Below are 16,187 nucleotides of genomic sequence, written 5' to 3'. Positions count from 1 at the left end.
TGAGAGGGGATTCCGGATCACGGGACCAGCCCGTGCAGGCAGGGGGCCCAGTCCGAATAAGAGCTACGAGCCGCGCGCACACCTCGGGCCCACAGCTTGTGTAAGAGTCAGAGTGGGGGGAGGGGAGTCCGCAGAACGACTCTAGTTACTAGTTAGGGGGTGCCAGACGCTGCCCGGTGGGCGCTGTAACCCACCCTTGGGGATTCGCGCGCTCGAGCACACCCCGGCACTGGAGCAGCCACAACTAGGGCTAGCGGCGCGCGCCCGCGCGCGCTCCCCCTTCCTCTGTGCGGCGGCCGTTAGAGTCCAACCGCTCTTTCGGCGCGTGCCGCCGCTGCTTCCGCGCACGCCGTGTGCCGTTGCAGGAGGTAGCAGCAAAGGCTCTGTCCCGTTCGCCCCCTCCCCCTCCAGGGTTCTGCCAGCTGCCGCCGTTGCAGCCGGTGGGCACGGGGAGGCGACAGCGAGTCCCCACTGCCGAGCCGTCTCGCGCAGAGACTTTTTTTTTTTTTTTAACCTTCTCTCGCTTTCCCCTTCGTTACCCACCATGCTCCGGACTACGCCGCTCAGTCGGCGAGAGGAGCCCGCGGCTGACCCGAGAGCCTTTCCCGGGCGGAGATGAGGGAGGCAGCGCCAGGCAGGAGGAGACGGAGCTGACGAGACCCACGCTCTCCCCAGACCACCATGAGGGAAGAGAGAGAAGCCGCCGCCGCCACCTCCCAGCATGGACCTAGCAAACTCCCCCAGCAGCCGCCGCAGGACGGCGGCGGGGTGGCTGGCCCCCTCGCTCGCCCCGGGAGCGGCCCGGAGAGCCTGCGGAACGGCTACGTGAAGAGCTGCGTGACCCCCCTGAGGCAGGACCCCCCCAGGAGCTTCCTCTCCCTGCTGCTGCTCCCCGCCGCCTCCCCCCGGGCTCTGCTCAGCCTGGGCGCCCTGGCCGCCTTTGTCCTTTCGCTCCTGCTCTCCTACGGCCGGAGCAGCCCCTGGGGCCGGCAGGGCGAGAGCGGCTGGTGCGGCCCCTCGGCGCTGCGCACCCTGCTGGGACTGTCCCACTGCCTCAGCCCCCTCTTCAGCATCGCCTGTGCCTTCTTCTTCCTCACCTGCTACCTGGCCCGGGACAAGCGCGAGGAGCCCGGCGGCGGCGGCGGCACCAGCCTCTGGTGGCTGCTGGCTCTGCCCCTCTGCTGTTACTCGGGGGATTTCGTGGCGCTGCAGTGGCTGTTACCCACGGAAGGGCACCGAGGCTCGCCGCAGGGCCCCGCCGAGCTGCAGATGGTGGCGGGTCGGCTGCTGACCGTGCTGGGCTCGGTGGCCGTGCTGACCCTGCTGCAGAGCACCCTGAAGCTCCGCCGAAGCCTCCTGGTCTTGGTCTTCTCCAGCCTGGTCTGGCTGGTCTCGCTCACCAGCCTCAGCTCGCTTCCCCCAAGCCTCAGACCGCTGCTGGCCGGCTCGGTCGGGGTGGCCGGGTGCCTCCTGGCACTGCTGGGTTGGCAGCGCGGCATCTTCTCTGCTCAGAGCCGGGGAGCGCCGCACCAGCATCACCAGCCGCGGCTTCCCAGCGTGGAGGAGAAAGTTCCTGTGATCAGACCCAGGAGGAGGTCTAGCTGTGTGTCCTTAGGAGAAATGCCAACCAGCTACCACAGCAGCTGCAAAATGTCCAGGAGGCCCTCGTTGCCTTGTATTTCCAGAGAACAGGTAGGTCCCCCGAAACTAGGGGGAGGGAGAAGGCAGCGCTGGCGGGGAGTGGGGGGAGAGGAAACCAAACTTCAAAACTTTCCGAGGAACCAGTGTGTGTGTGTGCGCGCGCGCTCGCGCATCTGGTGGTATGTGTTTGCAGGGGGACGTGTCAAGATTCCCCTAAAGTAGTAAATTGAAAGATACGACGGTAGGCGCATATTAGTTCATCTCTGCGCTTGTAAGAGGTCGTTCTTCTGTGCATCCCTTAAGATTTAATTTGTTAATAGACGCAATGATGTGTTCCCTACAGGATACACGCCTTAGACGTTGTGCATCAAGTTGGCAGACCGTACCTCTTTAAAAGTAACTTTTTTTTTTTTAAAGCACAGCCCTCTTAGGTATCAGGTGCCTTATAATTATTACTTTGATTGTGATGTTTCTAAAGTCCTGAGCCGCCTCCTCGGCTTCCGAGAGACTACATTGGAGAATAAAACTTTCTAGTTGCACAGCACTTAGTTTTTTCCCCACCTTTTTTGACCTGGTGACTGCAAGTATCGGGGGAAAACCAGGTTTTTGAGGATATTACTTTCAACTGGCTGTCATATAGATGTGTACATGACGAATGTCTGGTTTTTCTACCAAGTTAATGTTGTTTCTTTCCAAATAAGGCAATATTGAGTTTGGATTGATTTGGTTTAGGAACCGTCCTACGGTTAGAGAACTGTTGAGTCAAGTATGGAAAGAAGTGTAAACCATTCAGGTTTTTTAAGGCAAGTCTTGCTAGTTTCTACTTTGGGCAAACCCCTTTGCAGTGCAAATCTTGTAGTGCAAATTCCGTGTGGGGGTTGAGTCTTTTTGTATCTTGGAAATTGCACGTGAACTCCAGGAACACTGAGTTGTGTTGCTGATGGAATTGGCCCGGGGCTACCTGAAGTGGAAAATCATCCAGTCACAGAACTGAGAATACAAATGTGTGTGTGTTTAAATAAACGCATAAACGAAGCCTCTTGTAAGCCAAGAGGCTATTGTTACAGAAAGTCCCGTCTATTGCTGCAGCTGAGATACAGAGGTTCTAAATAAATGAAGCTTGTCTAGTTTTTTCTCTCGTATGTATTTCCTAATGCATCTGGTGCGATTGTTTCTCAAAGCTCCCTCCCCTACTGTAATTTATTCAGCGAGTCTGAAGCCAAGCAGGGGAAAGATGAGCCAAGCTGAGAGAAATCCTTGACTTGGGCATTTATGTTGCAAGGGAATACAGCATTAATAGGTTTAGAAATAGGTTCAAATTCTGAGGTTCTGTATCAATGGTATAGGGTCATTTAAAAGTTCAAGTAAAGGTTTCAGAAATAGTTTTATGCAGCCAGTTTTAAGCTTGTAAATTGGTGGTGGTAATCAAGTGAACAAGCCTTTAAACACTGTATCATGCCTTTCAAATATATAGGGAATATAGTATAGTAATTAGAAGTTTACTTGCTTTTCCCTCTTTTGTTCTAGTTACATAGTAAATATAGTACTTTACTTCAGATGAGTAGCTTCTGTGTCAGAGGAATATCTGCAGTATAGGAAAAATACAAATTGTGCTAGTAGGTTTTTTTTTTTTTTAAACCTTTTTATAGATGGTAAAGGATAATAGTTTTAATTTAATCAAATACTGCCTTAGGTATTTAGCTGACTTTTTAAAAGTTTCTGTGAACTTCAAGCCAAACTATAGGTATTTAGTGTTTGGAAAAACATAATAAATGCCAGCCTTAGCAAAATACACTGAATGCTCAACAAATGCTGAAGTCATGGGTGTTTAAAAATATAATTGCTTGTAAACATCCAGGTTTCAATGTTTTCCATTTCTATAAAAGTGAATAAAAGCAGTATGTTGTAGATCTTTTAGTTTCCTACATTTTTAAACAGTAGATTATGCTTTACAGTAAATATCTCTTTTATTAAGGAAAATTTAAATAGTATTAACGGATCTTTTTTCGCAAATTTGGAGTACTTTGATTTAGAAATACATTTCCTTCTGTACAATATTTTATTAGTGCTGGTGTAAAGACAAAGCAGTTAAATCCCCTTATTTTGCATCTGACTCAGAGAAGATGGTCATTGCAGAGCTAATAACATGTCAGATGTATCCACTTAAAAAAAATCAATATCTTGAGACTTTTATCTGAAAATTTAATAAACACTGTATGCTTAATTGAATGTTTTTGCTATTCTATTACAGTGCTATTATTGAAACAGAGGGAACACATGGAATCAAAATATAACACATTCTGGAGAGAATTTAGATCTCTTAAAGAATTGTGGTTATATGTTAAAACATTTAATAAAGATCTATAATATATTTTTTTTTTTTTGCAATATTAACATTTTCAATTAGTTAATTTACATAGGGATTAATGAGTACTGTTTAAAAGTTCAGAGGAACACAAAGAATGCAGTATAAACCCATAATGGTATGAATGTGTTTTGGTAATCTGAGAGAGCTAAATTACTATGGTGATATTTTGTAAGAATATTAATATAGTATACTGAAATTGTACAATGCGAGAAAATTAAGCTGCAGAGAGTTGACTAAGTCTGGAAAAAATTGCGAATAGTTATGTTTGACAACCTTGCATCTGCTTAGTTGGTAAAACCCTGTGAGAAAATATATTGTATTGGGCTCATATTCTGTTTTTTCAGTAATAGGTGAACGCTAATACTCGGAAAGAGGTCTGTGTACATGGGGGAGGAGGGAAGGAGGAGGAAAGAAGAGGGGAGGAGAAACAGCTTCTTGTGTATGTATCCTGTCTACTCCAACAGAGATCAGTTTGAGCAGTCTTTGACTTCAGTGGGCCCTATCAACCTGATTCCATAAATGCTTACTAACTTGAGTAACCCATGTAGTAAACATCTGTGGGATCAGGCTCTGTTTTGTTCGAGTATGGGAACTAAACTGTTGAAATACGCTTAAAAATTACATATGCTTTTGCTATTTGACAATGAATATCCATGCTGTCTTTAGATATATTCTACAGCATTTTGCCTCCTGCATCTGCTGTAAACATAGCTAACAACATAGTTCTGGAAAACTGACAACTCATGTACTTGTTTTCCTCATTTAAAATAGGTTATACTGTAATGGTTTATTTTTAGAAACCTCAAATAAAACTTAAACACGTTATTAAAATGAATAAAAATAAATACAAAGCAGCAAAAGGGTTATGTAATATGATTTAATTTTAAGTCTAAATTTCAAATAAGCACAATTTTTTCAGACACTTGTAGCACTGAACATCTTAGTGTTTTTCAACTCTTCATTGAAATAAATTAAACATTTTTTTAAATCCTGCGCTTATAGTAAACAAACTTCATGTAACTATTTCTGTGTTCATCTTGAGCCCAGTGTTACAGTCATTATTTATTATTGTTTGGTGTTATAAAATAAATATTTATAGAACAACTAATCAAAACAGTTCCTATCCTAAAGATGTTAATCTGGTAGTCCAGTTCTACTCCCACTGAAGTCAAAGGGAGTTTTATCTTGTCATTACTGGGAGCAGGATTAGGTTTTAAGGGCTTGATCCTGCAAACAATTGCAGGACTACTCCCATGGACTTCAAAGGGACTGGTTGCCTGAATATAGTATAATATATTCCAGATCCAGCTGGGATCTGTGGAAACATGAGGAATTCAGAGTTGGGACCGTCAATAGTACTGGACAGTGCTACTGGTCTTGTAAATATCAAATATGTTTATGAGGCTTATTGTTCTGAAAAGTACTAGAATACGTGGTTGCTTGTCTTTAACCTATGTATTAGGAAGAAATACATTTACCATCGAAGATATATGTATGGGGCATGATTGGGCTCATTGAGTAAACAAGATCTACTGTGCAAAAGATATTGTGTCTTGCAGGAAAGGAATTTTTTCCCCCTGATTTTTATGTCTGGGTCAGGCGTGACTGAAATAGTGAATGCTTTAAAAAGTGGAGCTAATTTTTCCTGGCTATTTGACTTGTTCAGATGTTCAGGAAGCTTAGCATGCTTCACAGAAGCAATGACTTCCATTTCACCCTATTCTACTTAGACAAAGGATAGTCATGTGGTTAAAACACTGCCCTGGAGATCTGGGTTCAATTCCATAGACTTTTTGTTTGACCTTGGACAAGTCATATAGGTCCCCATACAAGTTTAAATAGATAGGTAACCTGAAGTTAATGGGATTACTCATCTACTTGAACACCTTGTTGCACTGGGCCTTAGTCACTATGCCTCTGTTTCCTGTTTGTAAAACAGACATAAAAAAAGTTGATATTTTCCTGACTTGCTTGTGCTCTTCGGGGTAGGGTATATCTGTTACTATATATTTTTACAGTGCATTTTAAAAACAAGTAGAACACTGAAATCAATTAGAGCCCATAACAATACAGTAATACATATCATAATAAATGACATTTAACCATTTGGTGCAAATTTTAGAGTCTGGCTTTTTAAAATGTTTGCAGTGACTGAGAGAGCAGGTGTAATTATACAAAAAAAATTTGTGATACTGTCATTAACAGGAGCTGTGTATTAAATTATTTTTTCTTTTGTACATAAAAGCAGTATTTACTATCTTCATTTTATATTTTAAAATATGAGATTAGCAGTTGGGTACAAATGCACACACTGTCTACTCCAACCAGCAAGGGGAGTGTTCACATATTTCCCTTTGCTTAGGGACAAATTGCATTATTTCTCATTTTAACCACTTAATCTTAATATAACAAATTTGACTTCATACCAGAACAGTATGTCTGTGTAAATATTATCTTTAACAATAAAGCAAAGTAATGAGATGAAGCCTATCTACTCTTTGCTGGCGTTGTTGCTTGGTCAAATAATGTAATGTGTATTTATTTATTTTCAGTCCTCTTCCTTACATTTATACACTTCCTCAACTTTGTGGCCCAGAGATGTCTGACCTCTACCACCTATCCCCACGCTAGTACCCATTTCTCTAAACTCTGCTTGCCTGTTATGCTCTCAGAATAGCTCCTCCTCTTCCCATGCTCCCTCATAGTGCTATGTGAGCTCACTTTCTTTTTAAAATTGTTCTCAATCACACTACTTCTTGTTTAATATTCCAATTCTAACCTCGGCCCCACCCTCACAAATATGAACATTAATATACTTGTATATAACAATGAATATTTCATGCTAATCACTACTGTAATCCTCCATTATATAGTACCTCCACCCACTTCTTATCCTTTGCTTTCAAGATCTGGTTTAAACTGTAAGCTGCTTGAGGTGGGCTCCTGTCTTTTATCCTTATATACGTGTGCATATATTCATAATATTATTAATTTGTATTATTGCAGTGCTTAGAAGCCTTAGTCATGGACCAGGACCCCATTGTTCTAGGTGCACTATACAAACACAGAACGAAAAGATGGTCCTTATCCCCAAAGGATATATACATATAAGACCAAAGACAACAGATAGGTATAGAAAGTCCAACGGGAGTACAAGAAACCCCACGAGACAGTATTGGTTAGTATGATAGGCAGTGGACTCAGAACACCAGCAGCCTAACCATTGTCAATTTTTTTTATAGACTACCTGGCAGAGGAGAATTTTAAGGAGTGATTTGAAGGTGGATAGTGAGGTAGTTTGTGGTTGTTTACAGGGAGCACTTTCGAAATGTGTGAGGCAGCATGGGAGAAAGCACAAAGGTGCTTGTTTGAAAATTTAACAGATGGACTGTGGAGGCTGTAATCGTAGTTCGATCAGAAGCAAGCACTGATGGCTTGATAATGAATGAGAGATGATAGGTAGGGTGGGGATTGACTGTGCAGGGCCTTGAAAATGAATACAAGTACCTTATGTTTGATACAAAAGTGAAGGAGGAGCCAGTGGAGGTACTGAAAAAATGGGCTGACCTGGTCAAAGCAATGAACTAGGAAAATGACGTTTGCAACAGTGCTCTGAATGAATATGAGTGGGGCAAGATTGCATTTGTCAAGGCCAAGAGAAGAATGTTGCAGTAACTATCATGAGTATTTAGATAAGAGTTTTAGCTGTGTGGATGGATAAGAAAGGGCATATCTTAGAGATGTTACGCAGAAAGAATTGGCAAGATTTAGATATAGCCTGGATAGGAGGACCGAGAGAAGGGTCTCAGTCAAAGATAATGCCTATATTGTGGACCTGAGTGACAGGCAGGATGGCAGTGTTGTCCACAGTGATTGAAAAAGGAATTAGGGGGAAGATTAAGAACTCTGTTTTAGCCAGGTTGAGTTTGAGCTGATGGCTAGACATCCATGAGATATCAGAGAGACCTGAGTGAGATTTTAGTTTAGACAGAAGGAGACAGGTCTGGAATAGAGAGGGTAGATCTGTTATTAATCAGCATAGAGATTATCCAGAGATAAGGTGTAGAAGGAGTGGAGAAAGGGACCAGGGACAGAGCTCTGTGGAACCCACCCAGAAAGTTGGAAGGGGAATGAGGAAGATCCTTGGAAAGACACGTTGCTGCATGAGCAATTAGAGGTAGGAACAGAACCAGGAGAGGACAGAGTAATGGAAGCCAAGGGAGGAGAAGATTTTAAGAAGAGCATGATCAAAGGTGGCTGGCATGTCAAGGTCGATGAGGATGGAATACTGGTTCTGAGCTTTGGCCACGAAAAAAGAGGCCATTAGAAACTTGGGTAGAGGGGTTTCAGTGGAGTACAACGGGCAGAAGCTGGATTGGAGAGTCTCTAGGATGGAATTAGAGGAGAGGAACCCCAGACAGCGATTATAAACAGCACAACCAATAAGTTTAGAGATGAAAGGAAGAAGGGAGATGAGTCTGTAATTGGAAAGGCAAGTAGGGTCAAGGATGGTGCTTTTTAACATTGGAGAGACTAAAGTTTGCTTGTATTGTGAAGAGAAAAAGCCAAAGGAGAGTGAGAGGTTAAGAAAAAGAGTAAAGCAGATCAGAAGATAGGATGGGGTCACTGGAGTTAGAGAGGGGTTAGAGGAGGAGATCAGACAAGAAACATCTGTGTCTTTGCCAAGGGAGAATGTGAGAGTTTTAGGAGGAAAAAGGAAGGAAAGCTGAGGGGCAGGGTAGTTTGTCATATTTTATCAAATTTTTTTTTTTTTTTTTTTTTTAAGAAATCGACACACTCTGTGGAGAGAGAAGAGGTGATGGGAAGAATTTGAAGAGCGAATCAAAGATGATGACAAAGTGTCTGTGACTATGTAGGGTTCAGTTTAGTTGAAGAAGTCGTGTTGTTTAGCTAGGAAGATGGCAGAACTGAAAGAAGAGAGAATGGAGGAAGTCATCCTGGTCATGGAATTTCTGCCAGAGAGGGTCCACAGCATGAGTAGAAGAAGTGGATGTTGGCGGGGTTAGGGGAGCAGGGCTCGGGGAGAGTGGCAAAAGAGTCAAGGGTGGTGGAGCGTGAAACACAGAGAATCAACCACTATATCAATGGAAGAAAGAAAAGAGAGGGCAGGAAGGAGATATATGAGAGTAGATGAGAAGTCAACATTGGGGGATTGAGAGGGTATCTCAAAGGTCAAATGAGAGGGCCTGGGTTATGTGTGGTTGAGGGACAATGCTGAAAGAGAACAGGTGAGGGTCAGGGGGGGAACTCAGCAAAAGAGAGATCTGATAGAATGCAATGCTTGGTGAAGACCTAGTCAAATGAACAGCCTTCTGGTGAGTGGAACAGTTGAACCAGGCTACAGGTTGAACAAAGAGGTTAGGGCAAGGAAAAGTTCAACTAAGGGGTTGGATGGGTCATCAACATGGAAGTTGAGGTCATCAGAGATGTGTGGCGATTGTGAGTACAGGAAGCGAGAGAGAGCAAGCTAGAGATTGAAATCAGAGAGGAAGTCTGATGCAGGGGAATTGGGTTGATGGTAGATGACAGTGACTTGGAGAGGGAGAGCGGAGGAGAGTCAGATGGAGTGCTGTTCAAAGAGGAGAAGAGTAGGAAGGGGAAAGAGGCAGCAGTTGTAAGAGACAGGAATGGGGGAGGAGAGAATCCCAGTACTCTCACCATTGTCTGATCCAGAATGGGGAGTGTGAGAGAAGGAAAGGCCTTGAAAGAGAGGGCAGATGCAGAGGCAATGCCAGATGAAAGGATCCAAGTCTCTATGAGAGCCAGGAGCTGGAGGGAATGAAATATGAAGAAGTCATGGGTGGTGTGACCTTTCTAAAGAATGAAGTGGGCATTCCAGAGACAGCAAGAGGGGGGGAAACAGGGGAATGGGTGGGAGGCAAGGAATGGTGGCATGAAAAGAACAGAAATGGTGGTCAGGATGGGAGATGGAGAGGGAAGGAGGGCCAGGATCGGAGAGAGGGAGACACTGGGACAGGAGCCGTTCAGTGCTTGCAGTCTCTCTCCTGCCAAGCAGGTCACTTGAACAGCCATAAACTTAGACAAATAATTCTATATACATGTAAATAAAATAAATAGTAGATATAATTCATACAAGTGTATCCACTAAACGGTCCTTCAAGAGATAGAACACATGAATTGGTCTCATCATTAGAATCTGCACCTACTTTCCTCATTTCTGGGCAGAGGTTGCATCCAAAAATAGGAAAGCTGAATTTTCATGAATTCCCCATCTATAAATGTGGGTAACATTTGTTTACTCTCGTTCCTTTATGTTAAGGTTCAGTTCTTCCTTCAGAAAAAGGAAGAACTGCTCCTGGAATTTAGGGGAAGAAAAAGCCTATCTGAACTTTGTCTGCAATACAGATTGCTGATTCAAATGGTCATTACTGTACTAAGAACAGGAGTACTTGTGGCACCTTAGAGACTAACAAATTTATTTGAGCATAAGCTTTCGTGAGCTACAGCTCACTTCTTCAGATGCATGCAGTGGAAAATACAGTGGGGAGATTTTATATACACAGGGAACATGAGACAATGGGTGTTACTATACACACTGTAACGAGAGCGATCAGGTAAGGTGAGCTATTGCCAGCAGGAGAGGAAAAAAAACCTTTTGTAGTGATAATCAAGGTGGGCTATTTCCAGCAGTTGACAAGAACGTGTGAGGAACAGGGCGGGGAGGGGGGGAAATAAACATGGGGAAATAGTTTTACTTTGTGTAATGACACATCCACTCTCAGTCTTTATTCAAGCCTAATTTAATGGTGTACAGTTTGCAAATTAATTCCAATTCAGCAGTCTCTTGTTGGAGTCTGTTTTTGAAGTTTTTTTGTTGTAATATTGCGACTTTTAGGTCTGTAATTGAGTGACTAGAGAGATTGAAGTGTTGTCCGACTGGTTTTTGAATGTTCTAATTCTTGACGTCTGATTTGTGTCCATTTATTCTTTTACGTAGAGAATGTCCTGTTTGGCCAATGTACATGACAGAGGGGCATTGCTGGCACATGATGGCATATATTACAGACTAACACGGCTGCTACTCTGAGTACTATACTAGAATCCTAGTCTGTATAGTGACAATCAATGCTAATGATCTAATATTTAGTAAAGGGGACACAGAAAATCTGAGTTCCATAAAAGAGGTAAATATGTTAAACTTATTGCACATTTTTCATATTTTTCTTTAAAAGGGGCATTGGCAAACCATTTAGGCATGTACTTGACTCATGTTTGTTGTAAGTTTAATTCCCTTGTGTTTGCTTATGGACTGCAATAGTATAATGTTTACACAGGCTTCTCATTATAAGAAAAACCACAAACTGAAGTCCAAACTCAAGCAAAAGAGTTTACATTTTCATTGATAAATTCAGCATACAAAGTTGTCATCAAAATGTACTACTCAGACTGCAAAATCTACTCACCCCCTCATCATTCCTTACCCCACATTGGAGTGCAAGTTGAGTTTTGTCGGTCTGGATAGAGCATGTTTTCTGTCACTCACCGTCACTGCGGCTGTTGTGTCCTGGGTGCTGCTGTCAGCAGACGGTGCAGTAGGACTGCTAACCATCGTCATCCACCGCTTACACTGCAACTCTGCTCTCCTGCAGCTCAGGGGATCCGTTCTGGTCCTCCTGGGTGCTGCTAACCGTCGTCAACCACCGCTTCCACTGCAACTCTGCTCTCTTGCAGACGCTATACCACGGCAAGCATGGAGCCCACTCAGCTCACCGTCACCGCTGCTGTTGTGAGCATTGTAAATACCTCGTGCGTTATCCTGGAGTATATGCAGAACCAGGCTAAGAGATGCCAGCACGAGGATGATTTTGATGAGGACATGGACACAGACATTCCTGAAAGCATGGGCTGTGGCAATTGGGACATCATGGCGGCAGTGGGGCTGGTTGATACAGTGGAAAGCTGATTCTGGGTCAGGCAAACAAGCACAGGCTGATGGGACCGTATAGTGTTGCAGGTATGGGATGATTCACAGTGGCTGTGAAACTTTCGCATGCGTAAGGCCACTTTCCTGGAACTCTGAGAGTTGCTTTACCCCACCATGAAGCGCAGGAATACCAAGATGAGAGCTGCCCTGACCGTTGAGAAGCAAGTGGTGATAGCTCTGTGGAGGCTTGCAATGCCTGATTGCTACCGGTCAGTCGGGAATCAATTTGGATTGGGCAAGTCTACTGTGGGAGCTGCTGTGATCCAAGTAGCCAATGCAATCACTGAGCTGTTGCTATCAAGGATAGTGACTCTGGGAGATGTGCAGGTCATAGTGGATGGCTTTGCTGCAGTGGGGTTCCATAACTGTGGTGGGGCGATAGACAGAATGCATATCCGCATCTTGGCACCGGACCACCTTGCCAACCAGTACATAAACCACAAGGGGTACTTCTCAATGATGCTGCAAGCACTGGTGGATCACAAGGGGCATTTCACCGACACTAACGTGGGATGGCTGGGAAAGGTGCATGACACTCTCATATTTAGGAACTCCGGGCTGTTCGAGCAGCTGCAAGAAGGGACTTACTTCCCAGACCACAGAATTACCGTTGGGGATGTTGAAATGCCAATAGTTACCCTTGGGGACCCAGCCTACCCCTTGCTGCCATGGCTCATGAAGCCTTACAGAGGCAGCCTGGACAGTAGTCAGGAGCAGTTCAACTATAGGCTGAGCGAGTGCAGAATGGTGGTAGAATGTGCCTTTGGACGTTTAAAAGCTCGCTGGCGCTGTTTGCTGACCAGGTCAGATGTCAGTGCAACCAACATTCCCATTGTTATTGCTGCTTGCTGTGTGCTCCATAATATCTGAGAGAGTAAGGGGGAGACGTTTATGGCGGGGTAGGAGGTTGAGGCAAATCGCCTGGCATCTGATTTTGAGCAGACAGACACCAGGGCGATTAAAAGAGCACAGCTAGGCATGCTACACATCAGAGAGGCTTTTAAAACCAGTTTCATGACTGGCCAGGTTACGGTGTGACCGTTGTGTGTGTTTTTCCTTGCTGCAAACCCTCCCCCCTTGATTGATTTTAATTCCCTGTAACCAAACCACCCTCCCTCCCCCCTTCGAAATAAAGTAACTATTGTTTTGAAACCATGCATTCTTTCTTTATTAATTTAAAAAAAAAAGTGAGATAAATGACAAGGTAGCCCGGGTGGGGTGGGGTGGGGAGGAGGGAAGGACAAGGCCACGTTGCTTTTTGTAGCTACACTACAAATCAAACTGTTAGAATGACAGCCTTCTGTTGCTTGGGCCATCCTCTGGAGTGCGGTGGCTGGGTGCCTGGACCATCCTCCCTCCCCCACATTCTTTGGCATCTGGGTGAGGAGGATATGGAACTTGGGGAGGAGGTCAGGCAGTTATACAATGGATGCAGCAGGGGTCTGTGCTCTTGGAGCTGCAGGAAAGCCAACACCAGACACTTCATCATGTCTGTTTGCTCCCCGAGTATCCTCAGCATCGCCTCCTGCCGCCGCTCTTTGTGCTCCTGCCTCCTCTCTTTGTGCTCACTTAATGCTTTCCTGGCTTCTAACACTGAATGCCTCCATGCATTCAGCTGTGCCCGATCAGTGCAGGAGGACTGCATGAATTCCGAAAACATGTCTTCACGAGTGTGGGTTTTCTTGCCTTCTAATCTGCAGTAACCTCAGGGATGGAGATGATAGGGGCAGTGTAGAAACATTTGCACCTTGGGGGGAGATAAAAAGGGAGAGTAAAATTTACGATGATCCTTTTTTTCTCAGAAATGTGATACTCTTTCACAGTGAATCAAGCAATTCGCAGCAGACAGCACATGTGTGTTAGGTACAAAGTCACATTTTGCCTTTTATATTGAGCGCCTGCCGGTATGGTGACACCCCACACACGGCTGGGCAACAGAATTTGGTTTCCAGGCAGCTATGGTGAGGCACAGGGTACGCGGGGTTGGTTTCTTACACAGAACATGTGGGAATGGTTTCAAACTGCAGCGCCATCCTTTCTCATAGCAAGCAATGGGTTGGGTTTCACATTTAAAAGGAGCGGTTGTGGTTTTCGGGTGGATGTGCAGCACACAGCTACCCCCACCCCACCGCGTGGCTATTCTTTGGGATGATCCCTTCACCCCCTCCCCCTGCCGCATGGCTATTCTCCGGGATGGTGCAAACAGCCCAGCATGAATGGGTTCCTTTTACTGTTCCCTTACAAAAATTTCCCTATTTCAACCAGGTGACCATGAATGATATCGCTCTCCTGAGGCGAACACAGAAAGATATAGACCGAATGTTGCTTGAATGCGACCAAAACCCAGGACCATTCGCTGCCATGCTTTGTGCTGCAGTGATTTCAGAATACTTGCTACTGGCTTGGCGCGGTAGTGTCCTACCGTGGAGGACGAAATAAGGCAGCCCTCCCCAGAAACCTTGTGCAAAGGCTTTCAGAGTACCTCCAGGAGAGCTTCATGGAGCTGTCCCGGGAGGATTCCCGCTCCATCCCCCAGACATGTGAACAGACTTTTCCAGTAGCTATACTGGCCGCAAATGCAACCCAATTCTTAAGGGCAAATCAAACATTAAACACTATTGCTCTTAAACCCTGTACTGTAGTTACAAATGTGCACTCACCAGACCTGCCTTCTCTGGCTTCAGGGTTGGGGATTCTACCTTTGGAGGGTATTGGGTTCAGGGTGATGAAAAGGTCCTGGCTGCTGGGGAGGACAGATTCACCGCTTGCCTGCTACGCATTCTCCTTCTCCTCCTCTTCCTCATCCACAAAATCCTCCTCCCTGTTGCATGAGACTCCTCCCTTGCAGGTGTCCACAGACCTGGACCACAGGCGTAGTTGTAGGGTCCCCCCTTAGAATGCCATGCAGCTGATCATAGAAGCGACACGTATGGGGATCTGATCCGGAGCGTCCATTTGCCTCCTTTGTCTTTTGATAGGCTTGCCTGAGCTCCTTAGCTTTCACTTGGCACTGCTGTGTGTCCCTGTTGTAGCCTCTCTACATCATGCCCTGTGAGATTTTGGCAAATATATTGGCATTTCTTCTTTTTGCTCGGAGTTCTGCCTGCACAGATGCTTCTCCCCATACAGCAATCAGATCCAGTGTCTCCTTTTCGGTCCATGCTGGAGCTTGTTTGCGATTCTGGGGGGACTGCATGGTCACCTGTGCTGCTGAGCTTGCCATACTGATCAAACAGGAAATGAAATTCAAAAGTTCCTGGGGCTTTTCCTGTGTACCTGGCTAGTGCATTGGAGTTCAAAGTGCTGTCCAGGGCGATCACATTGGAGCATTCTGGGATAGCTCCTGGAGGCCAATACCATCGATTTGCGTCACACACTACTCCAAATTCGACCCAGCAAGGTCAATTTTAGCGCTACTCCCCTCGCTGGGGAGGAGCACAGAAGTCGATTTTAAGAGCTCTTTAAGTCGACGGAATGGGGTTTGTTGTGTGGTTGCATCCATTTTTAAAATTGACCTAACGTGGCTAAATTTGACCTAACCCGGTAGTGTAGACCAAGGCCTAGTTTGTCTACAAGGAGATGTTACGTTGGATTAACTTTGGTTTGTTCACATTAAAGTGCCTTGAATCCACGCACATTTTTTACACTGAATTATTTGGTGTCTTAATTCACAGTAATTAATCCTCTTTAGAACAGAAGTAACTCTCTTTCTTAGTGCGTTTATTTGCTTTAAGGGTAGTGTGGACACATTCCTAGGTACTCTGTTGGCAGTCCTGCTATCTTACTCTGCATTGCTTCACACCTGGATTGTGCTGTTTGTGTACTTGTGTTCCCTCCAGTGCTCTGGGATCATTTTGATTGGATGTCACCTGTTTTAGGGCACACCTGGCTTCATGCCAGCATCTTTCTCGATACCAGGTAGTAGTGAGTTCACGTACCCAGAGTCATATACCCATTATATCAGCTGTGCTTTTGTGTGGACCCCTTCTAAGCTTCTTGCCTTGATTGTTCTCTTTGGAGAGCTGCATGTCCAGCCCCTGTCTGGAGAAGAGTCACCTGAATGCAGACATCTACAGGACCTTGTCAGAGCAAATGAAGGTGGGGAGATGGTTTTCAAGCTGGTTTCTGCTGAATGAACGTAGCAAAGGAGCTACATCAGAAAAACCTGAAGACCAGGGACAAGAACAAGACCTCCCATAATGTTGCCCCTAC

The 16,187-nt window shown here is 45.1% G+C and overlaps 1 protein-coding gene across 1 annotated transcript in view; it reads left to right on the top strand.

Annotated features, from left to right (window-relative positions):
* Positions 1-518: 518 nt before the first annotated feature.
* The window catches only part of PDE3B (phosphodiesterase 3B), a 243,110-nt gene continuing 227,441 nt past the window's right edge, over positions 519-16,187 (top strand). Inside the window, exon 1 of the mRNA XM_074954954.1 lies at positions 519-1,692. Coding sequence (XP_074811055.1) covers positions 682-1,692 — 1,011 coding nt within the window. The 5' untranslated portion in view covers positions 519-681. The remainder of the gene's footprint in view (positions 1,693-16,187) is intronic.

The sequence above is a fragment of the Natator depressus genome, chromosome 6, assembly GCF_965152275.1.
Source record: "Natator depressus isolate rNatDep1 chromosome 6, rNatDep2.hap1, whole genome shotgun sequence".
Lineage (NCBI taxonomy): Eukaryota > Metazoa > Chordata > Testudines > Cheloniidae > Natator > Natator depressus.
Note: the sequence above shows the minus strand (reverse complement) of the source record. Positions and strands in the feature narration are given on the sequence as shown.